The 14,946-nt window shown below is 49.2% G+C and overlaps 1 protein-coding gene across 1 annotated transcript in view; it reads left to right on the forward strand.

The window, feature by feature from the left end:
* The window catches only part of LOC102834201 (zinc finger protein 62 homolog), a 39,146-nt gene that overhangs the window by 3,330 nt on the left and 20,870 nt on the right, over positions 1-14,946 (forward strand). Inside the window, exon 2 of the mRNA XM_006869050.1 lies at positions 3,800-4,588. Within this exon, the coding sequence (XP_006869112.1) occupies positions 3,800-4,588 (789 nt within the window). The remainder of the gene's footprint in view (positions 1-3,799; positions 4,589-14,946) is intronic.

Below are 14,946 nucleotides of genomic sequence, written 5' to 3' on the forward strand. Positions count from 1 at the left end.
GTGCGTGGGAACTGACTAGCCAACACCTCTAACAGCTGCCTTCTGTTGTGCGTGGGAACTGACTAGCCAACACCTCTAACAGCTGCCTTCTGTTGCTAATATTGGCAAATCCTCTCTGGTGGTTTCTCATTGTGTGCACGCCTCATCTGCGTTTCTCCCTCAGGTTTGGGCCCATGTTTTCAAAAAAAAAATCTCTGTGAGCCTAGCTGTTTTCAGTCACCTCAAAATTCTCATTTCTTCCTCTTTTTTGTTTGTTTTTGCTGTTTGCCTTTGAGTGATTTTTTTGTAGATCTCAAGCATTTTCATCATCCAAAAGGAAATGCCCATACCTGTCGGGGTCTGACCTCGACATAGTTGTGTTGTTCACGAGTGTTTGGTTCTCGAGGAGGGAAGATCCAGCAGCGATAGAGATAGCGAAAGAATACATAGACAGACAGAAGAAGGGAGACAAGGAGGTACCCAGAAACCAGGGTGGATGCATCACTGGTGGGCAGACTTGGGGCTACAGGCATCGTGGCCTCTGCAGGCATCAACTCACTGCCCTGCCATCTTTACTGCATGCCCTCCAACCCGTAATGCACTGCAGTCTTTACTGCATGCCCTCCAACCTGTAATGCACACCTGGGGAGGCCCGGGCCTCTGTTTTATTTAGGGGAGGAGCTTCACACTAAGCTGGGAGGGACTTAAGCAAGGTACAGCTAACATCAGTACTTTTCCAGACATTCAGGTAACTTTACATCATACTTCGCTGGTTCGAATCCCAGGCCAGCAACTTGGTTTCTCAGGCTCAATTAACATATCTATAGCCAGCAACTTGGTTTCTCAGGCTCAATTAACATATCTATAGCCCCTGAGCTCAGTTGGGGGAAGGTGAGAGGTGAGGACAAAAGCTTGGGCGGAGTCCTGCTGCTTAGGCTTCCTGAGCCAGGTTTTCAGGAGGACTGGAGAAGCCCAGGTGAATGGGCTGCACCTGGAAAAGGGATTAGGGAGGATGGGTTCTTTGTCTATAGAACAAAGAACCAAGAAGCATCTAAGATACTTTTAGTTAATCCTTTGGAGGAAGGCTTGCCTTGCAACCTTTACAGTCTTTAGGAAAATATTACATTTATCTGTGTATATCAAGGGCTTCTTGTCTGCAATTAATAAATATAACTGAACACTAAGATGAAAAACAATTTGCTATTGACTGCCAGTGGCCTCATTTATTACACTCGGGCCTATAGGGCCTCGAACCTCTGACCAAGCTTACACGGTCTGCGACACATACCTTTGAGTTCTCACCCCCCAGCCTTCCCATCTGCTCAGCCCCTGACAACCACTAGCCCCCTTTCCATCCCTGGGTTTCCCTCCCTCTCCAGGACATTTCCTATCAGGGGAATCACATACCGTGGGGGCGCCTTTTTCTGTCTGGCTTCTCTGACTGAGCATGTAGCATGTATCACAGCTACGTTCATCTTCACGACCCAGTAATATAGCCCATCGTCTGGGTGTACTGCATTCTACTGTGGCACTGTGGGATCAGCACTGGCTGTCAGCCACAAGGTCAGCAGTTCAAACCCACCAGATGCTCCTTGGAAGCCCTCTATCAGGTGGCTGAGTCAGAACCCACTCAACAGCATTAACAACTATTTATTACTTAGTTGATCGGTGTTGGGTTGTTTGTACTCTAGGAATAATATTTCACCTACAATGTTTGTGCAGTTGTTTTCCGTTTTCATGGGTACAAACCTAGGAGTAGAATTGCTCAGTCCTATGGTAGTTCTCTGTTTAGCTTTTTGAGGACCCGGAAAACTTTTCCCGAGTGGCTGCACCTTTTACATTTCCACTAGCAGTGTACGAGGGTTCGTTTCTCCACCTCCTTGCCGACATTTGTTACAGTCCGTGATGTTGATCATCGTCATCCTGTTGAGTGTGAAGTCGGAGTTCCCTGTGCCTCTGACTTGCATTTCGTCTCCCTCATGGCTTCTCATGGAGTCCTGAGGTGGCGCTGCAGGTTAATGCACTGGATTACAAGGTCGGTTTGAACCTCAAGGTCTGGGGTTCAAGCTCAGGTGTTCCTCGCAAACCCTCTACAGGCTCTTTGTGGGTCTGAACCGACTCGACAGCACTTCACAACGATAACAAATGGCTAGTGACAGTGAGGGCACTGCAGGGTCATGCACTGGACCGCAAGGGCAATTTGTACCACAAGGTTGGTAGTTCTAACTTACCAGCTGCTCCTCAGAAACTCTATGCAAGGTAGCTAGGAGTCATAACTGACTCAGTGGCACGTCACAACAACACAACAACAATGCTAATGGAAGGAACCCTGGTGATACAGTAGGTTAAGCATTGGGTTGCTCACTGAAAGGCTGTTGGTTTGAAACCACCAGCTGCTCTACAGAGAAAGCTGAGACGGTCTGCTTCCGTGGAGGTTGCTGGTCTCGGAAACCCTTCTGAGCACTTCTTCCCTGCCTGTAGGATCCCTTTGTGTTGGTGTAGACTTGCTGGTCTTGGGTTAATGGCTTATCAGAGTCCCCAAGTGGGACAAAGTGGAAAAGTGCTGCATGGCTAACCCAAGGCTGGAGGTTTCGAGACCAGTCAAGGGTGTCTTGGAAGAAAAGCCTGGCCATCTCCTTCTGAAAAAGCAGCCACCGAAAACCTTAGGTGCACAGGTCCACTTTGATGACATGGGGTTTAAGGTGACATCAGAGTGGGCTGACAGCATCTGGTTCTGGTTTAACGTCTAATGAATGTTCTTTTCATGTGCTATTGGCAATTTGTATCTCTTTGGAGAAATGTCTGTCAAAATCCTTTGTCCAGGTTTTCATAGGTTAGCTGTCTAAGAATTTTTTTTTTTTTTTTTTTTTTATCCATTTCATTTCAGACTGGAGGACTCAACTGAAAACTGAAGAGTCAGCTTCTAATGAGGATATTTTTGGAGAAAATATGTTCAAAGGCATGCCCCTGGTAAGACCCACCTGGGCTTTGATGCTGGTGCTTCACACAGAGAGAGCTGCGGGGTGGCATGGGGGGGGAGGTCCAGAAGTTAGGGAGTCAGCACAGAACCAGGGAAGGGGAGAGCAAGGGCAATGGAGAGACTCTACAGGAAGCAAGAGGCTTTCTGTGAGGACAGTAGGTAAACATCTCTGTCTGCTGGGACCTGTGGTCTCTCTTACAACTCTGCGTTAGTTCGGTAGTCAGTACATAACATAAATAAATAGCTTCATTTACAAAAACCAGCAACGGGGCCCAGATTTGACCTGCAAGCATAGTTTGCTGACCCCGCCTTAAAAGCAGAGCAAGCTTTTGTTTTCATAGCGCAGAAGTATTCCCACAGATTAACATTCTCACCAGTGAGAATTCATAATCAAACCCGTGATCCAAACACCACTTTCTTTAATAAGTCTTCAGCATGATCGAAGCTTCTGGAAAAACACTCCCACAGGAAGGAGAAAGTCTACAAAACCTTGAGCTGCTCAGTACCTGAAGCCATTCACACCCATCCAGAACTGTGACGTAGTCACTCAGAACACTACGTGACCTAGCAGGGCACATGCAGAATCCCTAGGAACTGAAGGAGTGTAACTAAAATACGAGGAGGCCAGAGAGCTGAGTCCGCCTCACAGTGGCCCCGTGTGTGTCAGAGTAGAGCTTCATAAGGTTTGCTGCAATGTTCACAGAAATTGATCACCAGGCCTGGCTTCTACGGTGCCACTGAGTGGGTTTGAACTGCCTACCGTTTAGGCTAGCGGCTACTAGGGCATGAGGTGAGGGAATAGGGAACGCCAGTTGTGATCAAGCATTCTCTTACCAGCAGGCGCCGACACACACGGGGGCCAGGCCCCGGCAACGTGGGAAGTCGGCAAGGAGGAGCCTGGACCCCACGTGGCGCGCAGGAAGCCCCCCGGACGAGAAGCCCCACGTGTGCGCAGAGTGTGGGAGAAGCTTCCTTCACCTCTCCTCCCTGCGGCGGCACGTGCGCACCCACTCTGGCGAGAGCCCCTACGCATGCCAACGCTGTGGCAGCGCCTTCTGCCACCAGTCGTCCCTCAAGACCCACATGAGGACCCACACGGGCGAGAAGCCATTCACGTGTGGCCAGTGCGGGAAGCGCTTCAGCACACGCTCCTACCTGACCATGCACGCGCAGATCCACACGGGCGAGAAGCGCTTCGCCTGCGGTGTCTGCGGCAAAGCCTTCAGCAGGAGCTCCTACCTGCGCGTGCACCAGCGGACGCACACGGGCGAGAAGCGCTACGCGTGTGGGGCCTGCGGCCGTGTGTTTGCCCATTCATCCAACCTCCGGAGGCACGTGCGCACCCACACCGGTGAGAAGCGCTACCGCTGCGGCCGCTGCGGCAAGGCCTTCGTCCAGAGCTCCTCGCTGGTGGTGCATAGCCGGACCCACACCGGTGAGAAACCCTACCCGTGTCCGCAGTGTGAGAGGGCCTTCATCGACACTTCATCCTTCCGGAAGCACGTGCGGACCCACGCCAGGGAGAAGTCTCACGCCTGTGTGCAGGTCGGCCAGACCTTCAGTCGTGGTGCGCCGCTTGCGGTGCACAAGCGAGTCCACGCCGAGGGAAACCCCCGGAACGCAGTGGATGTGAAGTTGCCTTTACCCCTGTCCCTGCCTTAGCTTCCAGCTGGACCACTAATCTAAAGGCTTGTGGAAGAGCAGGCTGGCAATCTGAGTGTGTAAAGGATGACGGCCAAATAAAAATGTTCGGAGCGCTTCTCCTCTGTAACGCCGGCGTGGTCAAGAGTCGGCATCCATTCCCCGCATTTCCCATAGGATAGACAGCAGCCGGTGAATGTTCAGGCTTTGGCTCATAACACAAGCCTTTAAAGATTGCTCAGTGGTGGTGGTGGTGGTACAGTGGGTAACGGCTTGGCTGCTAACTGAAAGGGGAACGTTGCCTGGAGAAAGATGAGGCGCTCTGTCCTGGAAAGATTTCCGGCTGTGGACACCCTCCGAGGCAGTTCTACTTTTCCCTGTAGGGGCCGCTATGAGACGGAATCGACTTGACAGCAATGAGTTAGGCTTTTGGTTATCATAAGGACCCCTGGTGGTGCGTATGGTTCAGTGGTTGGCTGCTAACCAACAGGTTGGTGGTTCAAACCCACCCAGAGGTGCATCAGAAGAAAGACCTAGGGATGTTTCTGAAAACAGCCGTTGGAAACACTATGGCACACAGTTCTATCCTGACACACGTCGGGTCATCATGAGTCACAACCGACTCTGTGGCCGCTGCTTGCCAGTGGACAGTGCAGACGTGTAACATGCTCAGCTGCTGACTGAAAGGTTGGAGGTTCGGATCCACCCAGAGGCACACTGGCAATCTGCTTTCCCATAAATCAGCCTGGAAAAGCCTCGGGAGCACAATTCTGTTCTGACACACGAGGCGTCCCCCTGAGTCAGAATCCATCCGCTTGCTGGTTACTTGGTGTTTGGCTGTTTATTAGCCCTGGCAGTGCCCCAGGAACTCACGTGCCGGGGAAGTTGTGAGTCTCTGCGTTTTGTCACCATCTCATAATTGTTTCCTTCTGTCTACTGAGACTTTTTTGACTCAGAGATTATTTTGGAAAACAAAAAAAACATGAACGTTATAGTAAACGGGAAGTTGATTTCTGGCTTGCTGACGTTGTGGTCCCAGTACTGGCGTATGTAGTGGGAAGTCTGCTATTTGTGGAGACCCTGGTTGGCTTAGTTGCAGGGCCCTCTTGTGATAGTTGTTAGGTGCCCCTACGGAGATGCTGACTTACAGTAACCCCATGTTACAGGATAGAACTGCTCTCGGGGAGCTGTGGCACTGTAGGGATAAACACTGACCTGCTGTCCGCAAGGTTGGTGGTTCAAACCCATCAGCCGATCCTTGGAAATCCTGTACAGGGTCACGATGAGTCAGAACCAACTCGGCAGCACTTAACAATCCCTGCTTTACACAGACGCTGTGACTTGGAACCGACTCGAAGGCACTTAGTTAACGACCACCTCTGCTATACAGGGTTGTTATGAGTTGGAACCGACTCCAAAGCACATAATAACAACAATAATGAGTCAGAACGGGCCTTGGTGAGACTTCACAACAGAAGTTCCTATGGAAGGAGCCCTGGGTGTCCAATGACCAAGCATTTGGATGCTAACCAAAAAGTGGGTGGTTCGAACCCTCCAGTGACTCTGCAGAAGACCTGAGGATCCACTTGTAAAGATTTCCTCTGACTACCTTCAAGTCTGTGCCGAATCACAGCGAGCCTGTGGGCAGAGGACAGCTGCCCCACAGGGTCTCCGAGGCGGTCATCTCTACAGAGGTAGAAGGCCACATCTTCTGCAGAACAGCTGGTGGGTTCAAACCACCGACTTTCTGGTTAGCAGCCTAACACTTAACCCACTGTACCACCAGCCTAGGAAACCTATGGGACAGTTCTCCATCCCGCGGGGCTGAGCTGAGTCAGAGTCGCACTTGACAATGACGACAGCCTTCCCAGGAGCAGAGCCACTCGGTGGGTTCAAGTGGTAACCTTTTGATTAGCAGCCAAGCGCTCAACCACTGAGCTACCAGGGCGCCTTCCTGACTAATAGAGCCCTGGTTTTGTTCTGGGCAGCAATGATCCCTATTTAAAACAAACCAAACAAGAATTTCATAAAAATACCGCCTTCTAGCCTTCCCTGCATCTGAGGGTTGCCAGATCTCAGGAGAAAAGTCTCCGAGGATAGAAATGACCAAGTGTCCTGTCCTGCCCATGGCCCTCCTTCCTTCTCCCTTTCTTGTCCTGCCTGGAGTCCCAGCCTGGACCCCATGGAGCTCCCCAGGGCAGTGGGGATGAGACCCCTGTAGCATTTCAGCCTCTTCACATGGGATAGACAAGTTCTGTGCTGGTTGAAGCCCCTGCTGTTTTACTTTGGTTAATTTTTGGGTGTGTGTGTGTTTTAAATTTTTTTGCTTACTCCTGGAGAACATTAACTGGGTAAGGTGTTTTTGGTTTTGTTTTTCATTTTTTCATCTCTTAATCCCGGGAGAAGGAGACCATGCTTTAAAGTTGAGGGTTAGTGTAAAAGCAGCAGCCCTCCCCTCCCCCCCCCCCCCATGACAAACTCAGAGACTGCAACAATGGGAGGATGTGAGGCTCAGGACCAGACTTATCGGATTCCGTTATGCACGGGGTCACTAGGATTTGACGCCCCACCCCCACCCCGAACTGCAACACTGCTTTGAGTGATGGTAAATTCGCTGGCAGGACCTGTGTCCCTACCCCCAGCCGTCTCCTGTGATGTCTCCTGACTTGACTGTTAACACTGCATCAAACCGGGAAACCGGAAGTGGTGCAACCCCCAGAGCTTGTCGGGATTTCAGCAGCTTCCCGTGCGCAGGTTTGCATGCATGTCCATTGTATCACGTGGCTGGAATTAGGACACAGACTGTCCCATCCCCACAGAAGTCCCTCGTGAAACCACTGTGTGGGCCAAATGGTTTGTACTGGACTGCTGATCTGGGGAGGCTTGAACTCACAGTGATGCCACGGAGGGGCTCCTGGCAGTCGGCTTCTGCAAAGTGACACCGTGTGAAGCACGTGGGGCATAGCTCTGCTCTGACACACATGGAGGGCCACACGTCGGAAGCAACTCCACAGCAGCTGGGCAGGGGCAGCCCATCTCTGCTCCACTCCACCTCGAGGCGCAAACAGGTAGTGTGTTCCCTGGGCCCATCTGTTGTTATAGCTCCCTCCGTGTCTGTCTGTCTGTCTGTCTGTGGGGATGAGAGGAGTGCATGTCCGATAGTACGTCAGCCCATAAGGAATGCAGTACCGTAGCTCTCTGTAAGCAAACAGAAGGAGCTGTTTTTATGACAGCATTGGTACTGACCGGGTCTCTGTCTAGTCTGAAAGGAGACCAAGCTCATGCCACATAAGAACAAAGGTGGCTTTTGTGACTGGGACCGTTCAGAAAAGTGTCCTGGTCATTGTTGCACACTGTGAAGAAAGGAATCATCGGGACTGAATTTGACATGTAGAAATGGTTGAATTGACAAATGTTTTGGCGTGTGTATTTCATCACAATTAAAAAAAAAGCAAAACAAAACATCCATCAGTGATTGGGCTTGTCAGTCTTGTAAAGTGGGCCTGTTAGTTATGATTTGAGGGAGTTTTGTGTTTGCATTAGTCACCACGAGGTGGTAGCAGAGAGCAGCTGTTGGATTTCAGCCTGTGGTGAAGCCTGTCCACCCAGCATGTGTGTGTGTCTGTAGCCTCTGGTCTCCTGGTGTGGCGCTGTAGGATCAGCGCTGGACTGCTAACCTCAAGGCCGGCAGTTCAAACTCACCAGCCCCTCCTCGGAAACCCTATACAGGGTTGCAATAAGTGAGAACTGACTTGATGGCACGTAATAATAACAACATAACAACATGGTCTGCCCAGGAGCCCTGGTGTGTAGCTCTAGGATAAGCAATGGACTGGTAACCACCCACCAGCTGCTCTCAGAAGAACATATACAGGGTTGCAATGAATCAGAAATGACTTGATGACAACACAACAGTCTGCTCAAGGACCCCTCATGACACAACAGTTAAGGGGGCTCAGTGGCTAACCCCTTTTAGTGGTTCTACCTTGGCAATGTGCTCAATAAAGATCCCAGTCAAGAGAACCCGATGGGACATTCTGCTCCACCCTGTCGGGTCACTGTGGACCAGACCGGAATGGCCTCAGTGGTAACCAAGTTTGGTTTGGGTTTCAGGGTAATGTAGAACCGTCCCACCGGGTTTCCAAGTACGTCATTTCCCTGCCCCCCCTCCCCCCATTCCTGTTGTGAATCTGGTGAAGGGTCAGAGAGCAGCTAGCAGCTTAAAGATGGAGTGTTTGCAGTAGCAGAGCCCCAGGCCTTTCCTCTGTGGACTGACTGGTGGGTTCTAATGACCCAGCTCTTACTCAGCAGCCAAGCGCTTGACCATTGTGCCACCAGGGCTCCTTGTTAGGAGAAGCCACTTTTCTCCTTGTCAACCCTTTACACACCAGTGTTTATGAAACCGTGCACCTTCTAGGAGTCCTGGTATTAATGCAGTGGGCTGCAAAGTCAGTGTGAAGAGCAAAGTCAGCGGTTCAAGCTCACCAGCTGCTCCTTGGAAACCGTATACGGGGTTGCTATGGGTTGGAACCAACTCGATGGCACTTCACACCACCACCTTGTAGCGGACCAGCAAGCATGATTCTTTTCAGTTCCACTTAGAGGGGAAACTACAAGGGACACTAGGTTTTGAACCTCCTGAATTTTGACCCGATGTGTTTAGTATATTTAGTGTTCAGACCCAACCCAAATTTATAAAGGCTGTGTGTTTGTGTGTGGTTTTTAAGATTCTAAATGGGAAGTCAAGCCCCTCAGGCATGTATATCCTAATCACCTTTCTAAAGTCTTCATGGTGTTGGTGGAAAGTTACTAAAAAGGCAATCGCCCATCCCAGAAAGCCTCTCCACAAAAAATAGAAGAGAAAGAAAATGGCACTGTTGAGTAAGCCTTAAACCGAATGTGCCCTCGTCAGCTACAAGATTACAGGGACCGAAGGAATCTGACCTTCTAGGCTTGAGTGGATGTTACCGGCTCGCTCTGAACGAGTTGCCCATACCATGAAAGGACTTGATTGTGCTGATATGGGGCTCGGCAGGTTCTTATCCTGAGACTGAGCCCCGTTTATAGGGGGAACCCTGCCTATATAATATTTGGGTCATTGGGGCGTTATAGAGTGGGTGAAGGGAGGTGTGTAAGGCTGGTATTTGCGACTTCAAATATGGGGGGAGAGGGAGCAGTGGGCAGGCAGGTGGGCAGTTTACAGCAGGAGAAGCAAGTAAGCATTAACTTTGGGAGCTTTGTTATTTCCAAGAGGCCAGTCTGCACCAGGAGGAGGTTAGCTGTGATGTGGGGCTGAGGAGGTCTGTTGTTCAGTTCCCGGAATGTGGACCCTTACTCTGGTGGTATCTGTTTGCTTCCCGCCTGCCTGCCTGCCTGTCTGTCTCAGATACAAGTGTCAAAGAAATTCTCAAACAGAAGCAAAGTGAAGGCAGGGCTGGAGATTTCTCATTCAATCATTTTCTTGATTGGAATGTTTCTCAGTGAAACAGTCCAATCAAGAGTTTTACGGCTAGCCCAGAGTTCGTTCCTATTCAGAGTGAAGAAGGGCACCCAACTGGGGCAGGAGTTAAACTTACAAAGCCATGACTGGCCCAAGGACAATCGGGAGAGCCCACAGCGAGCTAAGAGCAGGCACTTGGCTGGGAAGGTGGTCAGCATGCGAGAGGTCTTCAAAAAGCACATGGAAAATTTTTCATTTTTTAGTTCCATTTCATTTTGAATCCATTTTCCCAGGCACCAAGCCCCCTCATGTGGTACTGATTATCTAGTTAAGCATACTCGGAAGTACGTGTGCTCTTCACTTGATTATGGGATGGTCACAGGACAGTGTCAGGACAAATTTTGTGTGTGTGTGTGTAAAAGCTGCTATTGGAACTGCCTTCTCAATCATATCTCTTTCTGGGGATCCTCTGAAAAGATATATCAGTAATGTGCATCAAGAAGGTCCTTCGGGTAGCCAACAGTAGGCAGAAAGGCAGCGGCCAGGCAGCCTCACATCTGGAAGGTTCTCAGCATGGTGTGACCCACAGGCACCTGGCATGCACCCTCTTCTCCGCCAAGATGGGGAAGAGGAAGGGCACAGAGGAGATCAGCCAGACCTACTCCTGCAAATGGAGAAACAGGAGCTAGAAAAGGCAGCAGGAAGGGAAAACAGACTGAAATGACTAACCGAGAAACTAAGGAAGACTGAAGACAGAGAGTCTGGCCTCTGAAGCAGGAGAGAAAGAAGCCAAGGCTGGTAAATGTTCTTGTAGGGGGTCTCAGTGAACCCTCACATCTAAAATCCAAAGGGATATTTTTATCAACTACTGTGGTCACGTAGCGTAGTGGTTATGAATCGGGCTGCAAACCTTAAGGTCAGTGGTTCGAAACTACCAGCCGCTCCGCGGGAGAAAGATAAGGCTTTCTACTCCCGTAAAGATTTACACCCTCGGAAACCCTGTACAGGGTCGCTATGGGTCGGAACCGACTCGACGGCACTCAACAACAACAACAACAACTGTGGTCACGTAGTGGTTACAAGTTGGGCTGCTAACCTCAAGGTCAGCAGTTTGAAACTGCTTGTGATTCTGCAGGAGAAAGATGAGGTTTTCTGCTCCCGTAAAGATTTACAGCCTCGGGAACCCTACTCAGGATTACTATGAGTAGGAACCGACTCCAAGGCATACCAACACCACCATTTTGTAAATGCAGACTTTTGGTGGCTCTGTTGTTGTTATGTGCCGTGGAGTCGGTTCCGACTCATAGTCAACCCCATACAGGGTTTCTGAGACTGTACATCTTTATAGGAGCGGAAAGCCTTATCTTTCTCCCGCGGAACAGCTGGTAGTTTCGAACTGCTTACCTTGCAGTTCGTAGCCCGATTTGTAACCACTACGCTACCAGAGCTCGCTCTAGAAACATTAAAAGAGAAATCTCACTTTATCCCATTTTTAAGGTGGTGGTGGTGTTTGAATGAGGTGGAACCATTTGCTGGTATTTTTTGGTACAACCAGGAAATAGTGGGATGTTGAACTGTGGGAGGCTTTGACTGCCTTGTTCCATGGAAGGGGAACAGTTTTATATCCCATAATATAAAGCAGTTTGGAGTCCTGGTCATACATTTATATGACCTGAATAACATTGAAAATCATTTCTGTTTTCATGTTTGTCTCATGTACCGTGGACATGGTATCAGGAAGGAACAGTCTCTGGAGAAGGACCTCATGCTTGGTAAAGCAAAGGGTCAGAGAAAAAGAGGAAGACCCCCAACTGGGTGGATTGGCACAGTGGCTGCACCGACGGGCACAAACAGAACAATTGTGAGGATGGCACAGGGCTGGCCGGGTTTTGTTCTGTTGTGCGTAGGGTCACTATGAGTCGGAACCTAAGAACAACACTTCCGTGTAGTTTAGTAAAATTGTTTCTTAAAATCGCTTCCTCTTCATAGCTCTCCCCGTCAGAACTGTGCAGTCCAGAACACCTTTGGTCGTGGCTGTCCAGTTTTCCTAATGTCTTTGTTGTTGTTATTAAATGTAATCAAGCTGGTTCCAACTCTTAGCTACCCTGTATAGGGTTTCCAAGGAGTGGCTGGTGAGTTTGAACCACCAACCTTGCAACTTGAACCTCCACCCTTGCGGTTCAAACCAACCTGGCAATCCAATGCTCCAACCCACGGTGCCACACCAGGACTCCATACTTTGTTAGGTGCTGTGAAAGGTTGAACCTTTGAGTGTAGAGTGTGTGTGACAGTAAATTGTGAATCAGTGGGATGTGTAACAGCCTATAAACAACAATATTGCGACTTGGTGTCCTTATATGGAAAACTTGCCTCCAACTTGGAAGCTGGAAAGTCAGTGGAATTCAGAAAAGAGTTATAACTACACGACTTTTTAGATTCTTGGGACATACAGTAAGGACTGTGTACAGATTGTTCATATCACCTCTGTACTTACTGACCCTTAAAATAACCAATAAAATACCAATTATGAAAGAAAAAGAAAAAAGACGCTCTCGGCATAAGCTATCACATCTTTCATCTGTTTCCCACAGAGGAGAGACCTGCTGGGGAAATTGTGGTCCCTGCACCTGCCAGGCCTCAGAAGAAGGCTCTCCTGGAGGGTCTCTGTTAAGTTCAGCATCAGGGTCGGATGAAGTGCTGTTTAAAAGGCAGCTTAAATGAACAGAGATTCTAGACTCCTGTCCAGACTGTAACATGGACGTAAAGCTCTGCTTCCAGACGGCTCTGTTTACACACACCAAGGGCCTTTTATAATCCACTGGTGAAGTGCAGTCCAGCTCAGTCGGTTCTGATTCACAGCCACCCTCAAAGAGTTTCCAAGGAGCAGCTGGTGGTTTTGAACTGCTGACCCTGCAGTTAGCAGTCTTGTTTATCCTACATCACCAGACCAGGACTTGAGTAGACTTTTGTTGCTGTTGTAAGTGCTGGTGGGTGGGGTCATTTCCAACTCAGCGACCCTGTATAGGGTTTCCTGGTGTGCCACTATGGGTTAATGCACTGGACTGCAAGGTTGGTTTGAACCACAAGGTTGGTGGTTCAAGCTCAACAGCCGCTCCTCAGAAACCCCGTACGGGGTTGCTATGAGTCGGAACCGACTCAATGGCACTTAATAGCATAGGATTTCTAAGGAATGGCTGATGGGTTTGAACCGCTGACCTTGCGGTTAGCAGCCCAGTGCCCTCATCCTACAGAACCACACCAGGACTCTCATTTTTTTTAAGGTTTTTATTGTGGATTGAGTGAAAGTTTACAGGGCAGATCATCAGTTTTATATTCAATAAATCATATACCTTATTTCATTACAATGATTATAATCCCCTCCATGTACCATCAGTTAACAGTATTTCTCTCTATTCACTTTAGCTTTTTTTTTTTTTAATAAACACTGAAGCAAAGGGCACATTCTGCCAGTCTGCCTCCTGGCCACCATCTCTTAGTCCCTCACTTCCGATGAATCTAGAGTTCTCAGCTGCACCCTCTCTCCATGACCCCATCTCTGCCTCCATCTCTGTCTGGTGTTGCTGCTTCTCTGGATAAGGTCTCGCATTCCGCTTGTGCTCTTCTCTCTTGATGGTCCTGGGGTCCTCTGTTTCACACCAGGATTCTTATTACCCATACAATTCATGAATTGGGTAACACACAGTATAAACTGAGTGCTCCAAAGAAATAGGGTAGTACTGGAGTTTTTATAGTCTGAGCAGGAACAAAGAAAGGCAAGTCCAGGCACTGGGATTATGTTCAGATATTCCTAAAAATGTCGCTTTCAGTCCTTTCTGTATTAGAAATGTCAGTTTTGCGAAGAAGACAGATGACACAGATTACCGGTGGGGATGGGAGTGGGGGTTCCTTCCAACACAAGTTTCCGGATGGCCAGGCACCTATTTGGAATGTAGAGACTAAAGCTTTAGGGTGCTGGTTAGACATAAACCTAAAGAAACAAACTAGTTATTAGCTCTAATGTTATTTATTAACTTGTGCCTTATGAGAGCAGGCAGCGGCCACGTTCTCTGGGCTTGGCACAAGGGTCAGGGTGTCCCTCGTTTCAGTTTGCATACAACCCATTGCATGCCGTTGTTCCAGATAAAATCACTACTTTTCTAGTATCTTTATGGCAGAATGTTGCTTAGTGCTGTGGAGTCAATACCGGCTCATAGCGACCCTGCATTAAGGTTTGCGAGGAGCAGCTGGTGGGTTTGAACCATTGCCTTTGTGGTTCACAGTCCAGTGCTGATCCTCCAGGGCCACACCAGGAGTCCTTAGGGCAGAATACCTGAGGCTGCCTTCACCTCCTTCCAGAAAGCTGAGAGGTTGAGGTGTGTTCTTTCATAATAATGACATTTGGAGAAGATTCCTAGATGCTTCAGGGAATACCCTAGATTTACATACTTCCCATCCCCCACACCTCACCCCTAAATAGCAAACCTTCAATGATTTTGTTAAGATGAGGCAAAGAGGAAGAATTAAACTGAGGCAGTGGCCATACTGTACTGGCTAAAAGGACAGTAGGAAAGGTACACAGATTCAGTTCCCACCTAGCATTTCACCAACCCCTCCTCTAGTTAGGTGCCCTTGAGAGCTGAGTCGGTTCTGACTCATATTGACCCTGTAGAGGGTTTCCCAGGGGTCCTGGTATGGCGCTGTGGGCTAATGCGCTAGACTGCAAAGTCGTTTGAATTGCAAGGTCGATGGTTCAAGCTCACCAGCTGCTCCTTGGAAACCCTATCTATACAGAGTCGCTATGGGTTGGAATCGACTCGACATCACTTAGCAGGGTTTCCCAAGAGTGGCTGGTGGGTTTGAACCGCCAATGTTGATCCTACAGCACCACACCAGAGCAGTAAGAAGC

The sequence above is a fragment of the Chrysochloris asiatica genome, unplaced genomic scaffold (genome assembly GCF_000296735.1).
Source record: "Chrysochloris asiatica unplaced genomic scaffold, ChrAsi1.0 scaffold00125, whole genome shotgun sequence".
Classification (NCBI taxonomy): Eukaryota; Metazoa; Chordata; class Mammalia; order Afrosoricida; family Chrysochloridae; genus Chrysochloris; species Chrysochloris asiatica.